The following is a 19,103-nucleotide window of genomic DNA, read 5'->3' as shown; positions in this document are numbered from 1 at the left end:
GTGTTAATATGTTTTTGTGTTTATGTACACTGCACCCGAAGCATCCTATCAGTTTCACTTTGACAAAAAAAGTACCGTATTTTCCGCACTATAAGGCGCACCGAAAAGTCTTCAATTTTCTTAAAAGCTCCCAGCGCGTCTTAAAATCCGGTGCACCTTGTGTACAGTCATTACGGTAATATGACGACCCCCCCCCAAGATGGACGCACTGGATTATAAGGCTCAATCTACAATGCATCCACTAGATGGAGCTACGCTCCTTCTGTTCGACTCGAGAGGAGTTGATGCCCACCTCCGAAAAACGTAAATTAAAAATTACTTCATTGAAATTACGAAAATTGAAAACTTTTCTGAAGTTGAACAAAGCAGCCGAGAGAAAAAAAAAATGAGAACAACATGGGTTGACTTAACAAGTCTATCAGGTTCGTGACTGCAGATCAGGGGTGCCCAAACGGTCAATCGCGATCGACCGGTAGCCCCCCCGCAAAATTTATTTTGTGATATCTTCATTTGTGAATACAGTACACAACAAAGGGTTATAGAAATAAATAAACACTTCTGAGACAGTCCAGTCTACTAAATTTTACTGACATCTGATTGTTCTGTTAGCGCTACGCTCAAGGAAATGCCAAAATAAATTCTGTCGGGGGCTATAGAATTTATTTTTTGATTTCCTCGCTTGATTTTCCGTTTTGATGCATTATTTTCAATTTTCGTAATTTCAATGAAGTAATTTTTCATTTACGTTTTTCGGAGGCGGTCATGAACGCCTCTCAAGTCGAACAGAAGGAGCATAGCTCCATCTAGTGGATGCATTGTAGATTGCGCCTTATAATCCAGTGCGTCCAATATTTTAAAAAAAAATAAATTACAAAATAGGCCATTCATTGAAGGTGCGCCTCATAATCCAGTGCGGCTTTTAGTGCGGAAAATACGGTATTTAAAAAAATAAAATAAACATTGAAAAAAAGCAGGTGACCTTGAAACTACGGTGAGGCGCGAGCATGCGTGCACGTGTGGCAACGGGTCTGTCCATCCGAAGTGGATTCAGGGGTTGTTTCATCAGTATGAGCGCGGCTAGGTGTTTGCGGAACTCTGCCTGAACTGTACATCACAACAAAGCACGTGTTTCGTATGAGCTGAGGCGGAACAAACAGATGGCTGGGTAATGACGAAGTAATGCACATGAGCCCCCCCGGCTTCATCAGGCATACTGTACGGCGTGCGGCTCGATTTTGGAGTCACGAATACCAACGCGCACGTGTGGGACACGTGGATGCAAATCGCGCCGTTCCGAGAAATGGCGCTTGGATGCATCTGCGCGCGATTGAGGTGTCCCTGCAAATGTCATCCGGTCGACGTGGGATGCGGCGGGGATCAATGTGTCGGGAGGGGAGGGGAAGTTGCTACAAATGAGAACAAAATAAGGGAGGTGTGGGGATGAAGAGCCAAGCTGGCCACGCTGCAGCCGAGGGGGGGGGGGGGTGCACTGTCCCCACGACAGGCGCCCTCAGCCAAGCTGCGAGTACGGAGACGGCCAGCCAGCACACACAAAGCCGCACGCGACGTCATCCCCCTTCAAATCACAAAGCTAACTCCATGCGGTAAAACGGCGCTTCGCCTCAAATGAGCACAGGGGGGACTTTTATTCTCAAGTTTAGTGGCATCCGGTTGAGAGCAGCAACAATGTTTAGCACACGCATGGTCTAAAAATCACAAAGCAAACTCTCCTTTTGGTTCAGTCGTGATGATGTTTTACTGTTCAGTAGAAGAAAGCAAACATGTCAAAGTCATGTGCCGGGATAACCTTCAGGCCCATAGGAACCATAATGACACGAGAAGAGACTTTTTTTTTTTCTTTCCTTCCTTCTTGTTTTTTCATAATTATTTATCAGGCTACCTCCTGGTTACAAATGAGCGGTCAGTGCCCATTTTATTCCGGGGAGGAATGTTCAATTCACACCAGACTGACAAACAAGTGAGAAATCGATTCAATGAGCCAGGACTAAAAGTTTTGAACTTCCGGACCCGCCACAAAGTTTGGGGGAATTTTGATCAATCTGGTAACCGACAAATGAATCAACCCCGTTAAAAAAAAATGACATTCATTTGAAAATCATTTTGACGCTTTTCAAAAAAAAATAATAATAATAATACTGAAAATAAAAGCCCTCATCAAATTCTGCTACATTTACCATTTCATTGAAGTCTAGCAAAAAAAAAAAGATATAATAATTGCACAATATTTCCTCCCGTGGCCTCTTTCATAATAAGTGTGTTTGTTCACCGGCCTCAGGTCGCCATCTTTTCATTTTCTTCCACTGTTCTACTAAGAAGTACATTTCTCCGAGGTTAAGTGGGGGCAGATAGCGCCATACACAGATCCCACTTCAATTTTGAACAGATGGAAAGTTATTAGTGGAGGTTGAATGGAGGGGGCGGGGGGGAGATTGTGGGACAGCAGGGCAATTGCTCCACAATGGCCTCTCACCGAAAATGGATAATTTTTGAACCGATCCAGGGTTCGCAGAAAGGGGCCACCACGGAACTCGAACAGAAAACCAAACGCAAGTAAATTTCCGCCTTTAAAGCTGCGCTAACGCGACAGCGGACGTAGGCATCAAAATCTATATTTCCCTTGCTGCTTGGATGTTTTCGGACGCTCGGCTGCGGAAAGAAATGAAGACGTCACATCACGCGAGCTGGCAAAGTGATGAAAAGCTGGAGAGCCGACCCGCTCTTGAATGCATTCATGTCGGCCGTATTTAATGCATGAGGTCTGACGGGGAGGATTCAAAGTGGGACAGGCGGGCGGTGGTGATGCCCTCTCATTTGCATGTTCAAGCCATCGTCGCGCTGGTTGTGACAAGTTCTTTTATCCCCTCGTCCGAGTTTGTTTCCTCTTTGCTCCGCCACTCAAACGCAGCCTTGGAACTTCTTGGTGATAAACCTTTCTTTAAATGTTCTGTTTTAAGAGCCCCCCCCGAGCTTCGAATTTCTTTCTCATCCGCAACTCCCTCATTTTACTTTTAATTCCGTTACGCTCATTGTTCGGCTTCCTTTTCACTTTGGAGTCAGCGCCTCCTCCTCCTCTTTTTTTTTCTTTTTTTTCTCCACACCACCATTGTGGGCGCATTCGAATGCGTCCGCCGGCTTTTTACAACTCATATTTTATGCATTCGTCTGTCTCTCTTGCAAAGCGACGAACAAACAGCACAAGAATTCCCTGACAGTTCGCTTCGGCACCGCGGCGCTGTTTGTCTCCACCAATGTTCATCTCATCCGCACTCATCATAACCCGTTTGTCTCTCGCCTCCATTCTTTTCCTCAACCGCCTCGATGGAAAATAAAGGCCGGAGATGAATGAACGGTAACGACTTGGCCTCGACCCAGCTCACATTTTCAATCGCCCGAGATATTTCACGTGGCAATCGCTCGACATTGACATGAGAGTGAGTGAGAGTTTGTTGGGCTGTGAGTCCAGTTGCGTGCCGTCTTCCCACATGTTGCTTAGCGGGCTCGCCAAACAAATATATCCGATGCCCTTCCCAAAAGAGCACATGAGATTTCCCCCCCAACCCCAAGCGACAGCGAATTATTTAAAGTGAAGGCAGGTGGAAGAGATGACTAACAGAAGTCTGGGATGCTGCTAGGGAAGAGATGGATGGAGGGAAGCAGGAGGACCAGATGGGTGAAGCGGGCACGTCGCCAAGGAAATCTGGTATAGAGAGAAAGGGTGAAAAATGTGGCGGTGAGCGCGGCACCAACATTTTAGATTAAGGAGGACATAACGAATGGACTTTCGACAATTGTTAAAAACTTCATCAAAAGAAGCAAGAGGGACGGGGAAAGTTGGTTGCCAGACTGGGGAAAAAAAAAATGAAACATTTAAAGCGGTTTAGTCTCGACATAACAAGATGTGTCAGGGTAACAATACTTTTTGGCCAAAGTAGTTTACTGACAAATGGGTTCGATTAATATTTCAGAAGGACTGGAATTCAAATGCAAATGGTCAACAGAGGGCTCTTTTTGAGAGAGGGGGCTAAGGTGGGGTGCCGCCTTCAAGCTCCTTCACTCCTGAATGTCACGTCTGACTACTGGAATCACTGTCAGCTGGAAAGTGCCATTCAGTTCAAATTATAAATCTAATCGGACCCCTGCAATCGTCGAGGCGCGTTACTAACTAACTCGTTTGTGAGCAAACTTAAGTGGCTAGCTGGTTGGCTGCTCGCTAGCTCACCGCCGACTTCAAATCAAGAGAGTGAACAAATCTTTTCATCCAGTTGAAAAAGACACGAGTACGATGCTATTCGTGGAATGATAATAATATTTAAACGCGTCAATACTTCAATATGTGACTAAAAAAAAAAAAAACGCAACAAAAATCTCTATACCTGTGCATCCTCACAATTTTGTCTGCTGACTGAGTGACTGCACTTCCATCTTAACCGTGAAGCGCGTTACGTCTACAAGCTCTGATATCGCAACTAAAATAAGTTGACTGCAATTTTATGGTTGGATTGAATGTTTATTTTAATGTGAAGACGTTTGGCTCAGAGCCTCAAGCCGTACTGCTTTAAGGGAGTACTTCTCCCACCCCCTCCCGAGCAGTTTTCAGGTTTAGTCTCGACATAACAAGATGTGTCAGGGTAACAATATTTTTTGGCCAAAGTAGTTCACTGACAAATGGGTTCGATTAATATTTCAGAAGGATTAGAATTCAAATGCAAATGGTCAACAGAGGGCACTTTTTAAGAGATGGGGCCAAGGTGGGGTACCGCCTTCAAGCTCCTTCACTCCTGAATGTCACGTCTGACTACTGGAATCACTGTCAGCTGGAAAGTGCCATTCAGTTCAAATTATAAATCTAATCGGACCCCTGCAATCGTAGAGGCGCGTTACTAACTAACTTGTTTTTGAGCAAACTTAAGTGGCTCGCTGGTTGGCTAGCTGGTTGGCTGCTCGCTAGCTCACCACCGACTTCAAATCAAGAGGGTGAACAAATGTTTTCATCCAATTGACAAAAAGACAAAAGACACGAGTACGACGCTATTTGTGGAATGATAATAATATTTACATGCGTCAATACTTCAATATGTGACTAATTTTAAAAAAAAAACGCAACAAAAATCTATCTACCTGTGCATCCTCACAATTTTGTCTGCTGACTGAGTGACTGCACTTCCATCTTAACCGTGAAGCGCGTTACGTCTACAAGCTCTGATATCGCAACTAAAATAAGTTGACTGCAATTTTATGGTTGGATTGAATGTTTATTTTAATGTGAAGGCGTTTGGCTCAGGGCCTCAAGCCGTACTGCTTTAAGGGAGTACTTCTCCCACCCCCTCCCGAGCAGTTTTCATTTGTTTTCATTAGCTTTCCATTTTTCTCCCCTTTTCCATTTATTTGCGATTCATCTTCATCAATGTTTCGGTTCCAGTTGTTTCGACGAATGGAACAAACTTGATTCCAAAAGACCGTTGGAGTGCAATTTCTTCTTGAGATTGAGTTCAAGGTTCTTACGGCGTCAAAAGACAATGACGAAAACCATATTGACGGCGAAAGTAGTTACAGGAGGAGAACGCCGGCGCAAAAGTTTGAGAGTAACGATTGCTCATGACCTACAACAAGATGAGTAAGAGAGGGCTGCGGAAGTCATGACGCGAGAAGATGAGTGGAACAACTTCAGAAAGATGATTGCGCACTGGTGCCAATTCTTAATCACGCAGAACCCCCCCCACACACAAGCAGGCACACACACGCACACACACTGTGGCTTCCAGAGCAGATTTCCGACAGGGGGGGGGGGGCAGACTAATAACAGCTTGAGGGATAGGCGCACTGAAAAAGTAGGCAAATCAAGTAAGAGTGCAGGGGACAGAAAAACAGCGAGGTAGCCCGAAATCAAAAACAGACGTCCCGGATGCTGTCGAGAAGTGTCACTTGGGACAAAAATTCAAGCGTGCACTTTTGCGGCACCGGGGAGTGCATGGGGGGTAAATAGGTCAGAGAAGTGATGAAGTGGGGGGGGAGACAGGAAGAAACAGCGGGGCGGTGAAGGCGCCAGGAGCTGGATTGTTGAGCAGCAAACAACAGAAAGATAATAAGAGAATGCGCTGAAGGCATGCGCCACACTCGCGGTAATTACATCGCAAAGAGACCGGCCGCCTTAATTAGAAAAGGAAGGAACTATGCCAGAGTGTGACCGAAACGCAGGCCCGGGAAAAAAAAAAAAAAAACACGGCCGTTTGCGAGGTGAATTATTACATAATTTATTTTCGCCTCAGACCGGAGCGGCTGGCGGTGTTTCATCATTTCATAATGAGACTGGAGAACATGTGTGCAGCCATCGGTGTAAAGCCGCAGATATATGATAAAGAGCGCGCCAGCCGGCAAAAACGACGAATCGCTCGACTCCCTACTCGGTTTAATTCTCTCTTTTTTTTTTTTTTTTCCCCTCCTCTTGTACGTCTTCATTTCACACCAAGAAGCTGAGCGAGCAGATATGCAAATTTGCCTGAATGTCCCGCTGCGCATTTGTTTCCCACGTTTTACAAGAGGCCGGTCAAGTGGCGCCACGCTCTTTTTTCCTCCGCGACGTGAATAAGTGTTCCTTTTTTTTTCAAAAAAAAAAATTATTAACGGTACCAAGGTAGCCTCCATGTATCCATTCCTGACATACTGCACGTTCATTTGCGGTTATTCCATTTCAAGCGTCATCGGCAAATGACCCTGAGAGCTCTTGAACTTTTCTTTTTTTTTTTTTCTTTTTTTTAACAGTTCCACAGCCAAAAGCGAGAGAGCGCCGAGATTGTATTTGACTTCATTTCTCAAGAGATTTGATCCCAAGGCCTCCCACATATGTTTTCTCGGAAAAAAAAAAAAAACCTTTGATGTACAAAAAAAAATGTTCACAGCTCCAATCCCAGTGAGAATTTTTTCAGAGTTGCAAACGACTGACGCCGCTAACCGTGCGGTTAATCCAGTGTTGCAGGTGGACTGGCGTGACCGCTAACGTCGCATGTGCTAATAATCCTCAACCGCGCAACACAGCTCGCGCACATTATCGGTCGCGACTCACAGGCTCTTCAATATTATTGACCTGCGTTGAGACACTGAGCGCATTCGCTCTCGCGTCGCTGAACACTTGAAGAAGACGTGTTGCGAGTTGTGTGCCGATGTTCAATAGAGAATTAGTGACCGGGATCGCTTTACGCTCATTAGCGATTACTTTGGTGTTTATCGCATGGCTCAAAATCGGGTTCTTATACTCATATGGGTGAATGATACTTACAGGTTTGGAAAACGACGAGTGGAATTTGATTCTGGCATCATTGTTAGCTGTAGACGTTACTTCTGGCATCAGAAAGTTGTAAAACCTGCGCGTTTTATTTCAGAGCTGGCAATAACGGCAGACAAAAAACAGGTTGGCCTAGCAACGAAACAAAAATTCGAAGGATCATTGAAACCCGAGCTATCAAAAGGAACACTTCGAATGTAACTTTGGGGTTTTTTTTTTTTTGGAGACGACGAACATTCGAATCGCTGCAACTCCTCCACTCCCACTTGCGCTAAATGACAAGTCGTACAGCCATAACATGAATTAGCCAATTCTAATGAATCAATATTGCAACCAAAACACGTTGCAAATATTTCGATAGGGCAGGGGTGTCAAACTCATTTTTGTCGCGGAGTACGTTGGAGTTACGGTTTGACTTGGAGGGCTGTTATGCATTTTGGGAAACCATATAAATGTTGAAATACCTCCACATATCCCATACACAGCGCACAACAAATTGATGAATAACTAGTTTCTAAAATGAGAAGTCAAGAATAATGACTGTTCTTGTGGATTACATAAGACAAATTGAAATTTTGGTTCAGACTTTAGCAAGCATCATGGAACTTGACATGCTTGATTTGCTTTCGTGGGCCACATAAAATGAGTGGCGGGCCAGATCTGGCCCCCGGGCCTTGACTTTGACACCTGTGCGAAAGGGCTTTTGTATACGCTCTTATTGGAGGTGTACCGAATGGAGTGTCTGAGGTGGACAAAAAAAAATAAAAAATGCACTGAAAGGTCCTCTGGCAAAAAAAAAAAAAAAAAAAAAAACCCAAAACAAAAAAAGTTTCCTGCGCTGAGCCGTCGGCTCTCCCTTTTTTGTCCGCGTTGTGAAAACAGCTCATTCATCGACTTCAACATTTTCTGTCACGCAATCTCAGTTCCATTAAAACTTCTCTCCACTTGTTATAGAATTGACGAATGGGAGCCTATTTTTTTTTTTTTCCCCCCACAAAAAAGTCAAAATTACCGTCTGCTAAGTAGCAGCCCGTGACTCCAACGCCCACAAGGCATTGCCGGGAATTTTGACTTCTGCTCATCTATGAGCAACGTCTTTTCCGTCTCTTTCTACGTCATCATATCACCCGCCCTATGCACGGCAGATCGCTAAATGTGCGTGCGTCCTCTTGGCAGGATGTAAATGCCAAAAGTGAAGGTGTGGTTTTCAACAGAATGAGGGCAAAGTACATTAGTCACCATGTTCGCTCACAGAATACAAAAACACATTCAGATTGTGACGCCTCACAGATCACATCTTGGGAGATTTGCAACAATGCCATTTTTTTTTTTTGGCATCTTTCTGGATTGTGGTTATGTGACTGATTTGATGACGCAGCCGTCACTGCTGATGTCAACGCTGACGAAAAGGTGGGCTGTGTAGCCGCCATATTGTGGATTCATAATTCTGTTTTTAATAAGATTGGTGGATGTTTTTTTTATTTGCCACCTTTTGTACCTTACGGAGTTATAATATTCAGATTTTAAGGTATTCCAAGACAACTGTCGAGCGGCTTTAAGGAGGAAAAAAAAAATGGACAATGGAGTCACGAAAACTAGGATCGAGAGAAAACATTCAGCTTTAGGTCTGTACGATCAGAAAGTCGGACGACCCCCCGACCTCGTGAGATAAATCGGCGCTCTCACCCTCCTCCTTCCCAGGATGAGCCGTCTATTCTGATGTCGACGTGTAATTATGTGATTGCGCTGCTATTCTGTGTCATCAGTGTCATCAACACAGCTAATGTGTGCGCGCCAAGATGAAAGCTGCAGCACAGAAATACATCGACGTCTATACGGCAATAATACAGGACGAAGGCGTTTTTTTTCCTCTACGGATGAAAATCAGCTCTCTTAGAGCATATATATATGACCTAGCCGCCGAATTTAATTTCTTTTGAAAATAACCATAATTGCTGTTTTAAAGCAAAATCAGCGTTATTGTATTTGCGAGGATGTCTTTGTTCCGTGGCTGTTTCTTTATTCCGGTTTATTCATTTGCCTCGCATTGTTGTGGCGTGAAAGAACATTTTGACATCAATAGACACTTTTTATACTGTCGACGCATAACATCTCTCTTTTTTTTTTTCCTCCTTTCATGACAGTAAGCTCATTGTGGCTGTTTGCGCACACGCTGTTTACGCTTTCCTACCTTCACAGCTGCTGTGACCCTCCTCGAAACCCGCACTGCAGCTGCATTTCCCGATGGGGACCAGCCATTCCCCTTCGGCGCTGCAATGCATCCTGGGGGGGCTGTCGGCGTCCACCTCAGAGTTGTTGACGCAGCTGCCGCGCACCTCGACCAGCGTGGAAAAAGCCGCCTCGGCTACCGTGTCGGGGAAGATGGCCAGGTTCTGGACGGTGGCGAGGCAGCGCTTGTAGTACACCCGCACGGCCACCAGAGCGACGCAGGCCCCGACATCCTGGAACGCCAGGTGGAAGCCCCGACGGTTGAGGTGACCGATCTCCCGTACCTCTGTGTTCAGCTTCATCTTCCGTTCGCCCAAATCGCCCTGCGTGAAACTCTCGTCGGCGGCGATGGTGTCAATTTTGGTGTAGCGGTCCTCTCGGGTCACGCCGCCGAGGTCCCTGTCCGATTCGACGTATAGGAGGTTGAAGGTCTCCTTGCAGGTGCCCGCCACGCCGGGAATGCTGTTGCAGTCGCGAAGCGTGAACTGAAGCTCCACGAAGATGCGCTGGCCACCCCGACGTGCCACCCAGCCAGTCTGCAGCCAGTTGTTCTGCTGGCTAGGTTCCATCACGTTGCACACCTGGTAGGTCCGGATGGGCTTGTACTTTTCATCGACACCGCTTATCTCCTCCCACTGGATGGGGTGGGGGGAGGGGGGGTGAGAGACAATGAGAGACATTCCAAACTTGTCATGTCAGGGTATTTTTTTTAAGAACTTTCCGTCAGTGTTTTAGGCTTTGCTGATTTTTAACGTTTTCATTTGAATATTTCTGGCGTCAAACTTTAATTGGAACCAAGCGAAAGTGGAACAGGACACTAGGGGTCCTATTCTCATCGACAGGCGCACATGCGCTCGGCGTAAAAACTGGATTATCTTCCAGTTTCGTGCAAGTGCAATTTCATGAGGCAAGTCTAGTTTGCCGTGTTCAGGAATTTCCGCCTGACTGGGCTTTCCGAGACTTTCGCTGTAGATCACATGAAAGCGGGTCTAAGTTGTGGTGTAGGACAAGGCATGAACCACAATCAAACAAGACATGTCACGAGACAAACCCAAATGCAAACTCGAAACAAAAATACAGATCGTGGCATCTTATTCATTTGTTTTACAGAGAATCGTGAATCTTTCAGCGGTTACACAAGAAAGCTCCAACTAGCTCTTAAAATGTTTAAAATTGCAATTGCAAATATTTTTCTTTGTGTGCGGGAGCTTGACTGATGGTTGACCAAAACCGTAGCAATGCTCCAATTTAAAATATCGAAATGCTTGAAGTAGCGCAAAGGTAGTTTATTCTCGATGGACACAAGTATTGTGAGAGCTGCAGGAAATGTAAACGGAATCAAGTATGGAGTCATCACTTATTGGCTTGTGCATTGTGCACTAGAGCTAAAAAAAAAAAAATGTGCCCACAAAGTTGGAAGCATAAAATTGTCCTAAATGCCTCGGTAAAATGAAGACTCAAGATTCGGTGTGGATCCAGCACAATCTATGATCGATTCAACTCTTGATGAAGAGTTCTTCTCTGACTTAGCACAGTCGAGCAGCAGAGCAAGCATCGAAAATGGCTTGTTAGTGCTGTTCTTGTGCTCAACAACACCAACCGCGATGGTGACAAATGTTCTTTTCAGAAGTGGAGCGATTGATGCATCAATTGATTCTTTCATCGAGCGGGCCAATCTGACAGGCAGCACGGCGAGTGGATGCAATCTCGTGAAAACGCTTGTGGTTTTTTTTTTTTTTTTTTTTTTGCGCTAAGCTCTCAAACCCCGCCGGCCTGCCAACAAACTGTTTTCGACAGGAGTCAAAGTGTAAATCAGCGGACGGGGTGGGATGAGAAGCTCCGTCACATTCGCATGTGTAAACTCGTACCGGAAGTAAATACCAAATCACCGGTGGTGTTTCTTTGTTAAGCACTCTTTTGTTCCGATAAATGCGATAAAAGTGGCTTTGCTTTTATCACTAACAGATGTAGCGATGTGCACTCGCTCGGAGACAGGGAGACTAACAAGGTGAGAAAGGATGGCAAAGTCTGATGTTACGCGGGCAGCTGAGCTACGAAACGCAGCAACTCAATCGGTTATGTCACACAAAAACACACAAAAAAATAGTCACAGGCCACGAAAACAAAAAGATGTCGACTCACCCCGTTGGGGGGATATGAGGTCCAGCCCAGCTCCGCCTGAGTCTCTTTAGAATTCAGCAGCACCACTGCAGGAAGAAAACACGTTGATTAGATAAATATTTTCGTCGAGCGTGCACGACGAAGAGTAAATAAAAAGCCTACCGCTGCCAACTGTTTTAAAAGTGCAATCATGGAAATGCAATATGACAAGCGACAGCCGGAAGAGTGAAATAAAAAAACATTGACTCCGACACGCAGGCTTGTCAAACTTAGCGTGTTATTTTACTGCTATCTTTTAATAGTGCCTGTTGAAGACTTTTATCATCATTGATTTGTGCCCGATAAATTCGATTTCAGCAGCATGGCTGTGCACCCAGTAAGGGGGGGAATTTTTTTTCAGGATTTTCAGGACCATGGACAGCTCAAATAGCAACTAAAATGGTGTGCCACAGGGTCTTGCTGACTACGAAGTGCCTTCGGCGTCCTCATCAGACTCACTCGGTCATCATGAAAATTAGCAAATGAAATTTTGACAAAAGTGACAAGTGACCAAATGTTTGCACACATACCAGCCCAATGATAGGTCCCTTAAAATGTGCGCCCTTTATTTTATTCCATTACTTTCATTGGACATTTACTTCGGCATGCCACACACACTGTCCTCACTACAGTGTGCATTCTAAGTGGTTAAATCAGACTAAAGCATTGATTATTCACAAGTCATTTCATGAAACCACTCCTTTTGGTCATAATGAACATTTTAAGAATAGTGATCCACTCGGTCATGATGGGCGAACCGCCCCTTGAAGAAACCACCTAAGGTGGCACTGCAATTATGGCCAGCATGTTGTCTTTATTCAGTAGAGGCTGAAAAAGTAGCGAGTGAGAGTAGTTTGCTGTGTCATTGTGAAATAATTGACGTTAAAAAAAAACATGAATTCAAATATTCCGTATGTTTGTTAAACAGTACACAGACGGCTTCCTAAACGATCATGTTGTGAAGTGACGGTCCATCATATTATGCTAGCGACAATAACAAATATTTTAATTTTTTTTTTTTTTTTTTAAATCGCGGTTTATTTGTGAATGGTTTCATCCATATTCCCCAACGTCGATAGAAAAGGCCAATCTTGAAAGGAACAGCAGCTTGCTTTCAGGAGGACAAATAGCTCAAAGGTCATCAGGAGAGAAGTTTTGTACTTTTTTTTTTTTTTTTAAGGTCTCCCCAAAAGCCAACCGCAGTGCCGCGGCTCGAGTGCGGAAACTGAAGCCTTGACGTGCCGTGAGAGATCATTTACTAAACACTTAACTTTATTGTTTTTTTGGGTTAACACCAACGGCTGCCCATTGCATGGTTCTGTGCTTAGCAGATAAACATGGAGGCTTTTGGAATGAGATTAGAGCGTCAGAGGGCAAGGTTGCAGGAGAACTGCTGAGGGAAAAGGCTGAGGCGAGACACTGGGAGAGAAACTAATCAGCAAAGGAGGGTGAAAAGGGAAGTGGGGAGGGGAGGAAAAAAAAAGGGGATGAAATGGAGGAAAGCTGGCAAACATAGACGAGGGGGGAGGTGGGGGGAGTGAACATGAGTGCAAATGAATGAACACAGTGGTGAAACGCCAAGGGATGAATGTTCCTTAGTGAGACGTCATGTCAGCGACTCTGAGGAAATAGTTGGCACTCTGATCACACAATGACTACAGAAGTCATGTAATCAAAGCCTAGTTAGGCACACTAATGGGTCTTTGGGGGAAACACAGAACAAAGAACGAGAGGCAGTAGTCAAAAAAAAAAAAAAAAAAGGAGGTAAAACGGGAAAAGCAAAACAGACGCAAATGGGACTTTGAGAACAAGGACAGAGTCGAGCTCACTCTATTAGCTATGACCGATCGCTGTGACACAATAGCAGCCGTGACTAATTCAAAGGTTGTTTCATAAATAATTGCTCATCATTAACGGGGATGATTTGGATATGGGAGACATTTCTGTTTTGGTCCTTCAGCCTCTGAATGGGGGGGAAAAAAAAACAAGACTTTGGAAACAGAAAAAGAGAACATGATCAAAATGATATTCTTCTATCAGGCCTTGTGCTATTTACAGGCAATATAAACACTTTTGTTCTTCTATAATTAATCTTACAAGCCAAAACAAAATCCTCAAAGACAAAGTGGAAACCCATGACACGCACACAGGATGGAGATTTGATTCCAACACTGCACAAAAGGCAAAACTGAGTTCAGTCAGCTCCTTCAACACTAACAAGAATGTCATATGGTCTGATCCTATGTCACATCAGGAAAAAAATAAATAAAAATCGGCGAGCTCGGATCGCACTTTGCCTTGCAGATGCACAATGTACCCGCACTAAAACAATGCATCCCATGAGGACGTGCTGCGGTGGCGCAAGACTGCTCACAACCCTCGGGACCTTCCGGCATACGGTGACTTCAACATCAGCTAAAAAGTTAGCGGATGTGCGTGTCAGCACTTTGCGGCGCAGTTATCATTGTACAAGGTGAGGTCTGCGTATGTGTTATTTGTCTCCCATATCATATTCTCCGGAGTATTTAGCCACAAATGGAAAAAGTTGATTACGTTCAAACAAGACTATTTTCTGGCTAAAAAAAAAAAAAAAAAAGGAACACGCATACACAACAATGAGCAAGGTTTGCCAGGGTAGCCATAAAAAATGTTGAGCAAATATCTTTTACTTCCATTAATGTTGTTTTTTTCTTTTTTCCTCAAAACTAAAATGTGTAGATCATATTCGTACTGGTAATCCAAAAAGTAAAAAAATATCTATTCCAACAGTGCGTGAAGTGGTCGAAAATGGATACATGGATTCTCGATGTCTCAAAGCTCAAGAAGGACTTCATATACTGTTGACACGGGGAAAGTTGTTTTTTTTTTCTCCTCCTGGGCTTGTTCAGAAACTGAAATGAGTCAACATCATACGAGTGCAGTAACAACAGCGCCAAGTATAATTGAGATGTAGCCTCCAGCAAAGTGCCCAAATAAATCAAACTGCACCTTCTCTTTATGTAACAAAAGCTTTGTCTCAAAGGGGAACATTCCAAAGACCAAAGGAGCCCTCGCGCTTTGATTTTTTAGGGTTTTTTTTTTCTTCCTGTTGTTGTTTTTAACCACATAAAGAGGCTCGTTTTTTTTTTTTTTTGGACCTAATATCCCTCCATAGAGAACGCTAGCTCTCTCTGGTGAAAGACGGCTCTCACTAACACAATGATGCCCACGCGAACAAAGACGGCAACGGCTTTAATCCACCCCACTGAAAGGGGCTCATTTTTATAATTCGCCTTCGTAATATTCTATAGTTTCATGCTAGGATTAGCGCCCGGCGCATTGGCTGTCCTCCCCGTGACCCACAGGCTACTTATCAGCCAGTCGACACTGAGCCAACTGCAGAGCTCCAAAGGAAAAAAAAAATGAAAGCTGAGGCGAGAGCACCGAGACCTGGATAAGCCCGGAGTCTGCCGATGCTTAGTTGGGCCAGCTATTGTCCAGGTATTATCCCTCCCCTACAAGAGAGGAGTGGAAGAGGGCATGGAGACTTTGAGCAGGCTGCATAAGATACGGCAGGAGGAAGTGGAAAGAATGTGGTAACCCTCAATGGTAGACTCTGACAGGAAAATGGAATATTTGCAAACTACACGACTTTTAAGTTTATTTTTTATATTCTGCAATAATTGACAAAAGGGATTTCATGTTGCCAAATCACAATACTGTATTCATAATATTACAAGACCATCATAAAACATGCATACAAGCCAATTTCCACAACGATCTGTGTCTCGACATACATAAATACAGTGGTACCTCTAATTACGAAATTAATTGGTTGAAGAAATTTCTTAAGTAGAAAATTTTGGAAGTAGAGATGCGTTTTCCATGTAAACGCCCTAATTTGTTCCAAGCCCCCCCAAAATTCAGACATGTTTCCTAAAGCATAACTGCATCAAAAAAAATATATATATATATTTTGCAATTTCAGTCACATTTAAGCTCTGTACTCAAACCTCCACCTAACGAAGGAGCTTTATGTTGCAGAAAAAGCCAATTCAAAGACATTTTATTTATTTTTTTTTTTGAGAATCCACGCATTCAATCACCGCTGTTTATGTATTTAATGTCCCCCCCCCCCACACGGTAAGGTAAAGAAGGGTCTGAAAATGGCTGTCACTGGATTTAAAAACATGCATCACGCATATACAAGATGAATAATTGAGACGTTTTCAGCAGGATCCTGTTGATGCCTGAGGACGCCACTTATTCACTTGCCCCCTAAATATTGAAAACAAATCAGCCTGGAGCTCGGCGTGAATTTACCGTCGACACAGGCAGGCTGGCAACACGGCACGCGGGCGGCTTGAATCTCAGCACTTCATGTGAGAAATGATCTTCCCGTTGACTCCGCCGCCCCCGCCGCTTAAAGACATGCGAGGGCAGATAAGATGGAGCCGAACAAAGGCAATACAGTAATACAGTCCCGCCGTGGGACAGATGAAAAAAGGATAAATCGATGGGGAATTGAAGTGTCACATAAAAACACAAACAGGCACGTAAAAGATAAATGCTCTGCATAAATGGACACGGACGCAAATCAAACCCGTGCGCGCGCGGACACACGTGTCATCGTCTGAGAGGAATGGTGACAGGAAACCCGCTTTGTCACGGATGCGCACACGCAGCAGGACCGTAATATCGGCTGCAGCAGCAGAGCGCATTAACTTCAAACGGGGCCCTCCCGTTAAAAAAAAATTTAAAAAAAGAGTCATTAAACTTTCAACTTGTGTAATGTGACATACTGTAAAGAGACTGGGCTGTCCTCTCTCTCTGAAGGTCCGGCATGCAATTAACGCCGTGACAAATGGCCGTTTGGACATCACGGCGCATGCATCTCTTTATCTCTAGAACGTGCTGAAAGAAGCAACCATACCAGGACACAGCATTATTACCGTATTTTCCGCACGATAAGGCGCTTCGGAGTATAAGGCGCACCTTCAATGAATAGCCTATTTTAAAACGGTTTTCTTACGTAGGGCGCACCGCATTATAAAGCGCATAGAATAGAAGCTAAAATAGTGGCTGCGGTTGCATTATGCATTCAGTAGATGGAACGGAGCTAAAGGGAATACAATACAATACAGCTTTATTGATATCGAGCTTTAACAACTGCTGCAGCTGTAACAAAGCGCTTGACAGAACATTTCAAATACTACATCCAAGAAATCAGAATATTGATTCATATATAAGGCGCATCGAATTATCAAGTATCAAGTACAAGCACAGATGAAATTTCCTCCCTCTTAAACAGACAACAAGAGGAGCCACTGTGGGTGCCCGCGCCGCCATCAAAAGAACTCTTAACATAAAATGACAAAATAATGAGGCGCACTGTCGGTTTTTGAAAAAATTGAATGCGTTTAGGTGCGTCTAATAGTGCGGAAAATACGGCAATTTAGCGTAGGCGTCTGTAGCATCTTGGTACAATGGGCCAAGCCCGCAAAGGACAAATATTATAATCTGTCCAATTTATATTGCAAGAAGCAAAGTTTAAAAGTTTGCTGTTGTTGTTTTTTTTTTTTCTCTCAAATATTCATGACCGTCAAAAGTAAAACACCACCGTGCTAAATATGCTTGGGTTGTTTTGGCAACTTGGATGACCTCATCACTACTTCCATTTAAGTGTCACGTGGAAAGTGTAGTCCCAACATCTGCAGGCTCCGGCGTCCCGGAAAAAAAGCACAAGCGGTATAAAAAATGTATGCCTCGATGGATGAAAGAAGTACAACGTGGCACAGTTAAAAAACACACACACACACACACACACACACACACACACACACACACACACACACACACACACACACACACACACACACACAACAACAACAATGGCAGAGCATCGAGTATTGGGTGTTAGTATTCGTGCTGTTTCCAGAATACAAGCGTTGGAAGAGAATTTCGACACTGTCTTTACACAGCGGAAGGATTAAAAAAAAAAAAAAAAAAAAAAAAAAAAGTTATCATGTGTTTATTTTGACAGTCTTTGCAACGTTTGAGATACCGAACCCGGTTGGACTGCTTAGTAGAAACAGGCCCGAAAAGACAGGCCACCGCTCACATCGGTACTATATCTACAGGCAATTTGGTCTCTAATTAACCCAATTAGCGTGTTTTAGTGCGAGGGGAATGGGGTGGGGGGATTCGAGGGGAGTAGCGGCAGCAGATGGAAAGAACCCACAAAGGCCTAGGGGGAAGAACATGGCAACTTAGCAGCAGGTTAGATGTAAGATGAACTTCCTTGCTACGCGGCGCTAAACCACTGCCTGCACTGCTCAGATTTGACAGTTCAAACACAAGGGATCCTTTTTAACTTTAAATATTTCATGTGTGGAAAAACAGCGGCACAGCCACAAACAGGTATGCTCCCTTGATTTTTTTTTTTTTTTGCCTGAAGCATCATAACCATGCCCATTCAAATACACCTAACGTGTTGATTTTTTTTTCCCCCGCTTTCCTCATCTTCCTGATAATCTCCCAAATGCATCAAACTGTCATCCTCCTCGCTTCTAAACCATACGGCATCCACGGTGCAGGTCCTGAATCTGAATGACCACCTGTTTAAGACTCCTGGCAGAGGGAGGTGGAGGCGTCTATGTGGTTACGTGTGCGCGCAGGTTGCGGTGGAGGGAAAGAAAAGAGTCATTGAGTGATTCAGAGTTATGTTGGAAGGCGGGAAGGAGGAGGAGAGAGAAACATGAGTCACATTCAATCACGTAGCGGTCAAAGCTAACGCAACACACATCGGAACAAGTCAGATGTCAGACCAAGGAGTATTTGAAGATTGAAATTTGGATGATAATGCCACCAAAGGGGTCAGTCATGTCGGAAAGGAAAAGTGTCAAAGTGTCTGGCTGCTAACAAACACCGCAATGATTAAAACAGTGACACCATCACTGAAAAATTATTTTGAAATGAGGCAAACAGGATTCCGGAATGGATTCTAGCTCGAACAGAAATACCTTACCTTCATTTTATCTCCCAACATAAAAATACAAAACTAAACGAATAAAACACATTGCATAATTCCAACACGCTGCGACAAAACGAAAGACGGAGAAGCACTCGCGCAACCGGGGGGCCAAAAGGGACAAGTGTTTATTTGAGGCTGTTAAAAGGTTGTAATTAGTTGTGTGGATTAGCGGAGCGAAAATGCCAAGAGTGCTTCTGGATTTTATTGCAGTAGAGTAGACGAGGACAGGCTCGGGGGGGGGGGGAAAACAAAAGGGGAAAAACGTTCTCAAAAAAAAAAAAAGATGCTCTTTCTACCGTGTGTCATATGAGGGAAGAATAGATCAAGAATGGCCATCATAATGTATTCAACACAACAAGTAGACCAGTTGCGCTTTAAGTATAGTGCCCAGTGCCTGAAATA

The 19,103-nt window shown here is 44.1% G+C and overlaps 1 protein-coding gene across 1 annotated transcript in view; it reads right to left on the bottom strand.

Moving 5' to 3' along the window:
* The window catches only part of epha10 (EPH receptor A10), a 133,733-nt gene that overhangs the window by 74,606 nt on the left and 40,024 nt on the right, over positions 1-19,103 (bottom strand). The window contains exons 3-4 of the mRNA XM_019883221.1: positions 11,672-11,736; positions 9,492-10,164 (exon numbers count right to left, since the gene is read on the bottom strand). Coding sequence (XP_019738780.1) covers positions 9,492-10,164; positions 11,672-11,736 — 738 coding nt within the window. The remainder of the gene's footprint in view (positions 1-9,491; positions 10,165-11,671; positions 11,737-19,103) is intronic.

The sequence above is a fragment of the Hippocampus comes genome, unplaced genomic scaffold (genome assembly GCF_001891065.2).
Source record: "Hippocampus comes isolate QL1 unplaced genomic scaffold, H_comes_QL1_v1.1 scaffold87, whole genome shotgun sequence".
NCBI classification, from domain to species: Eukaryota; Metazoa; Chordata; class Actinopteri; order Syngnathiformes; family Syngnathidae; genus Hippocampus; species Hippocampus comes.
This window is presented reverse-complemented; position numbering and strand designations above follow the sequence as displayed.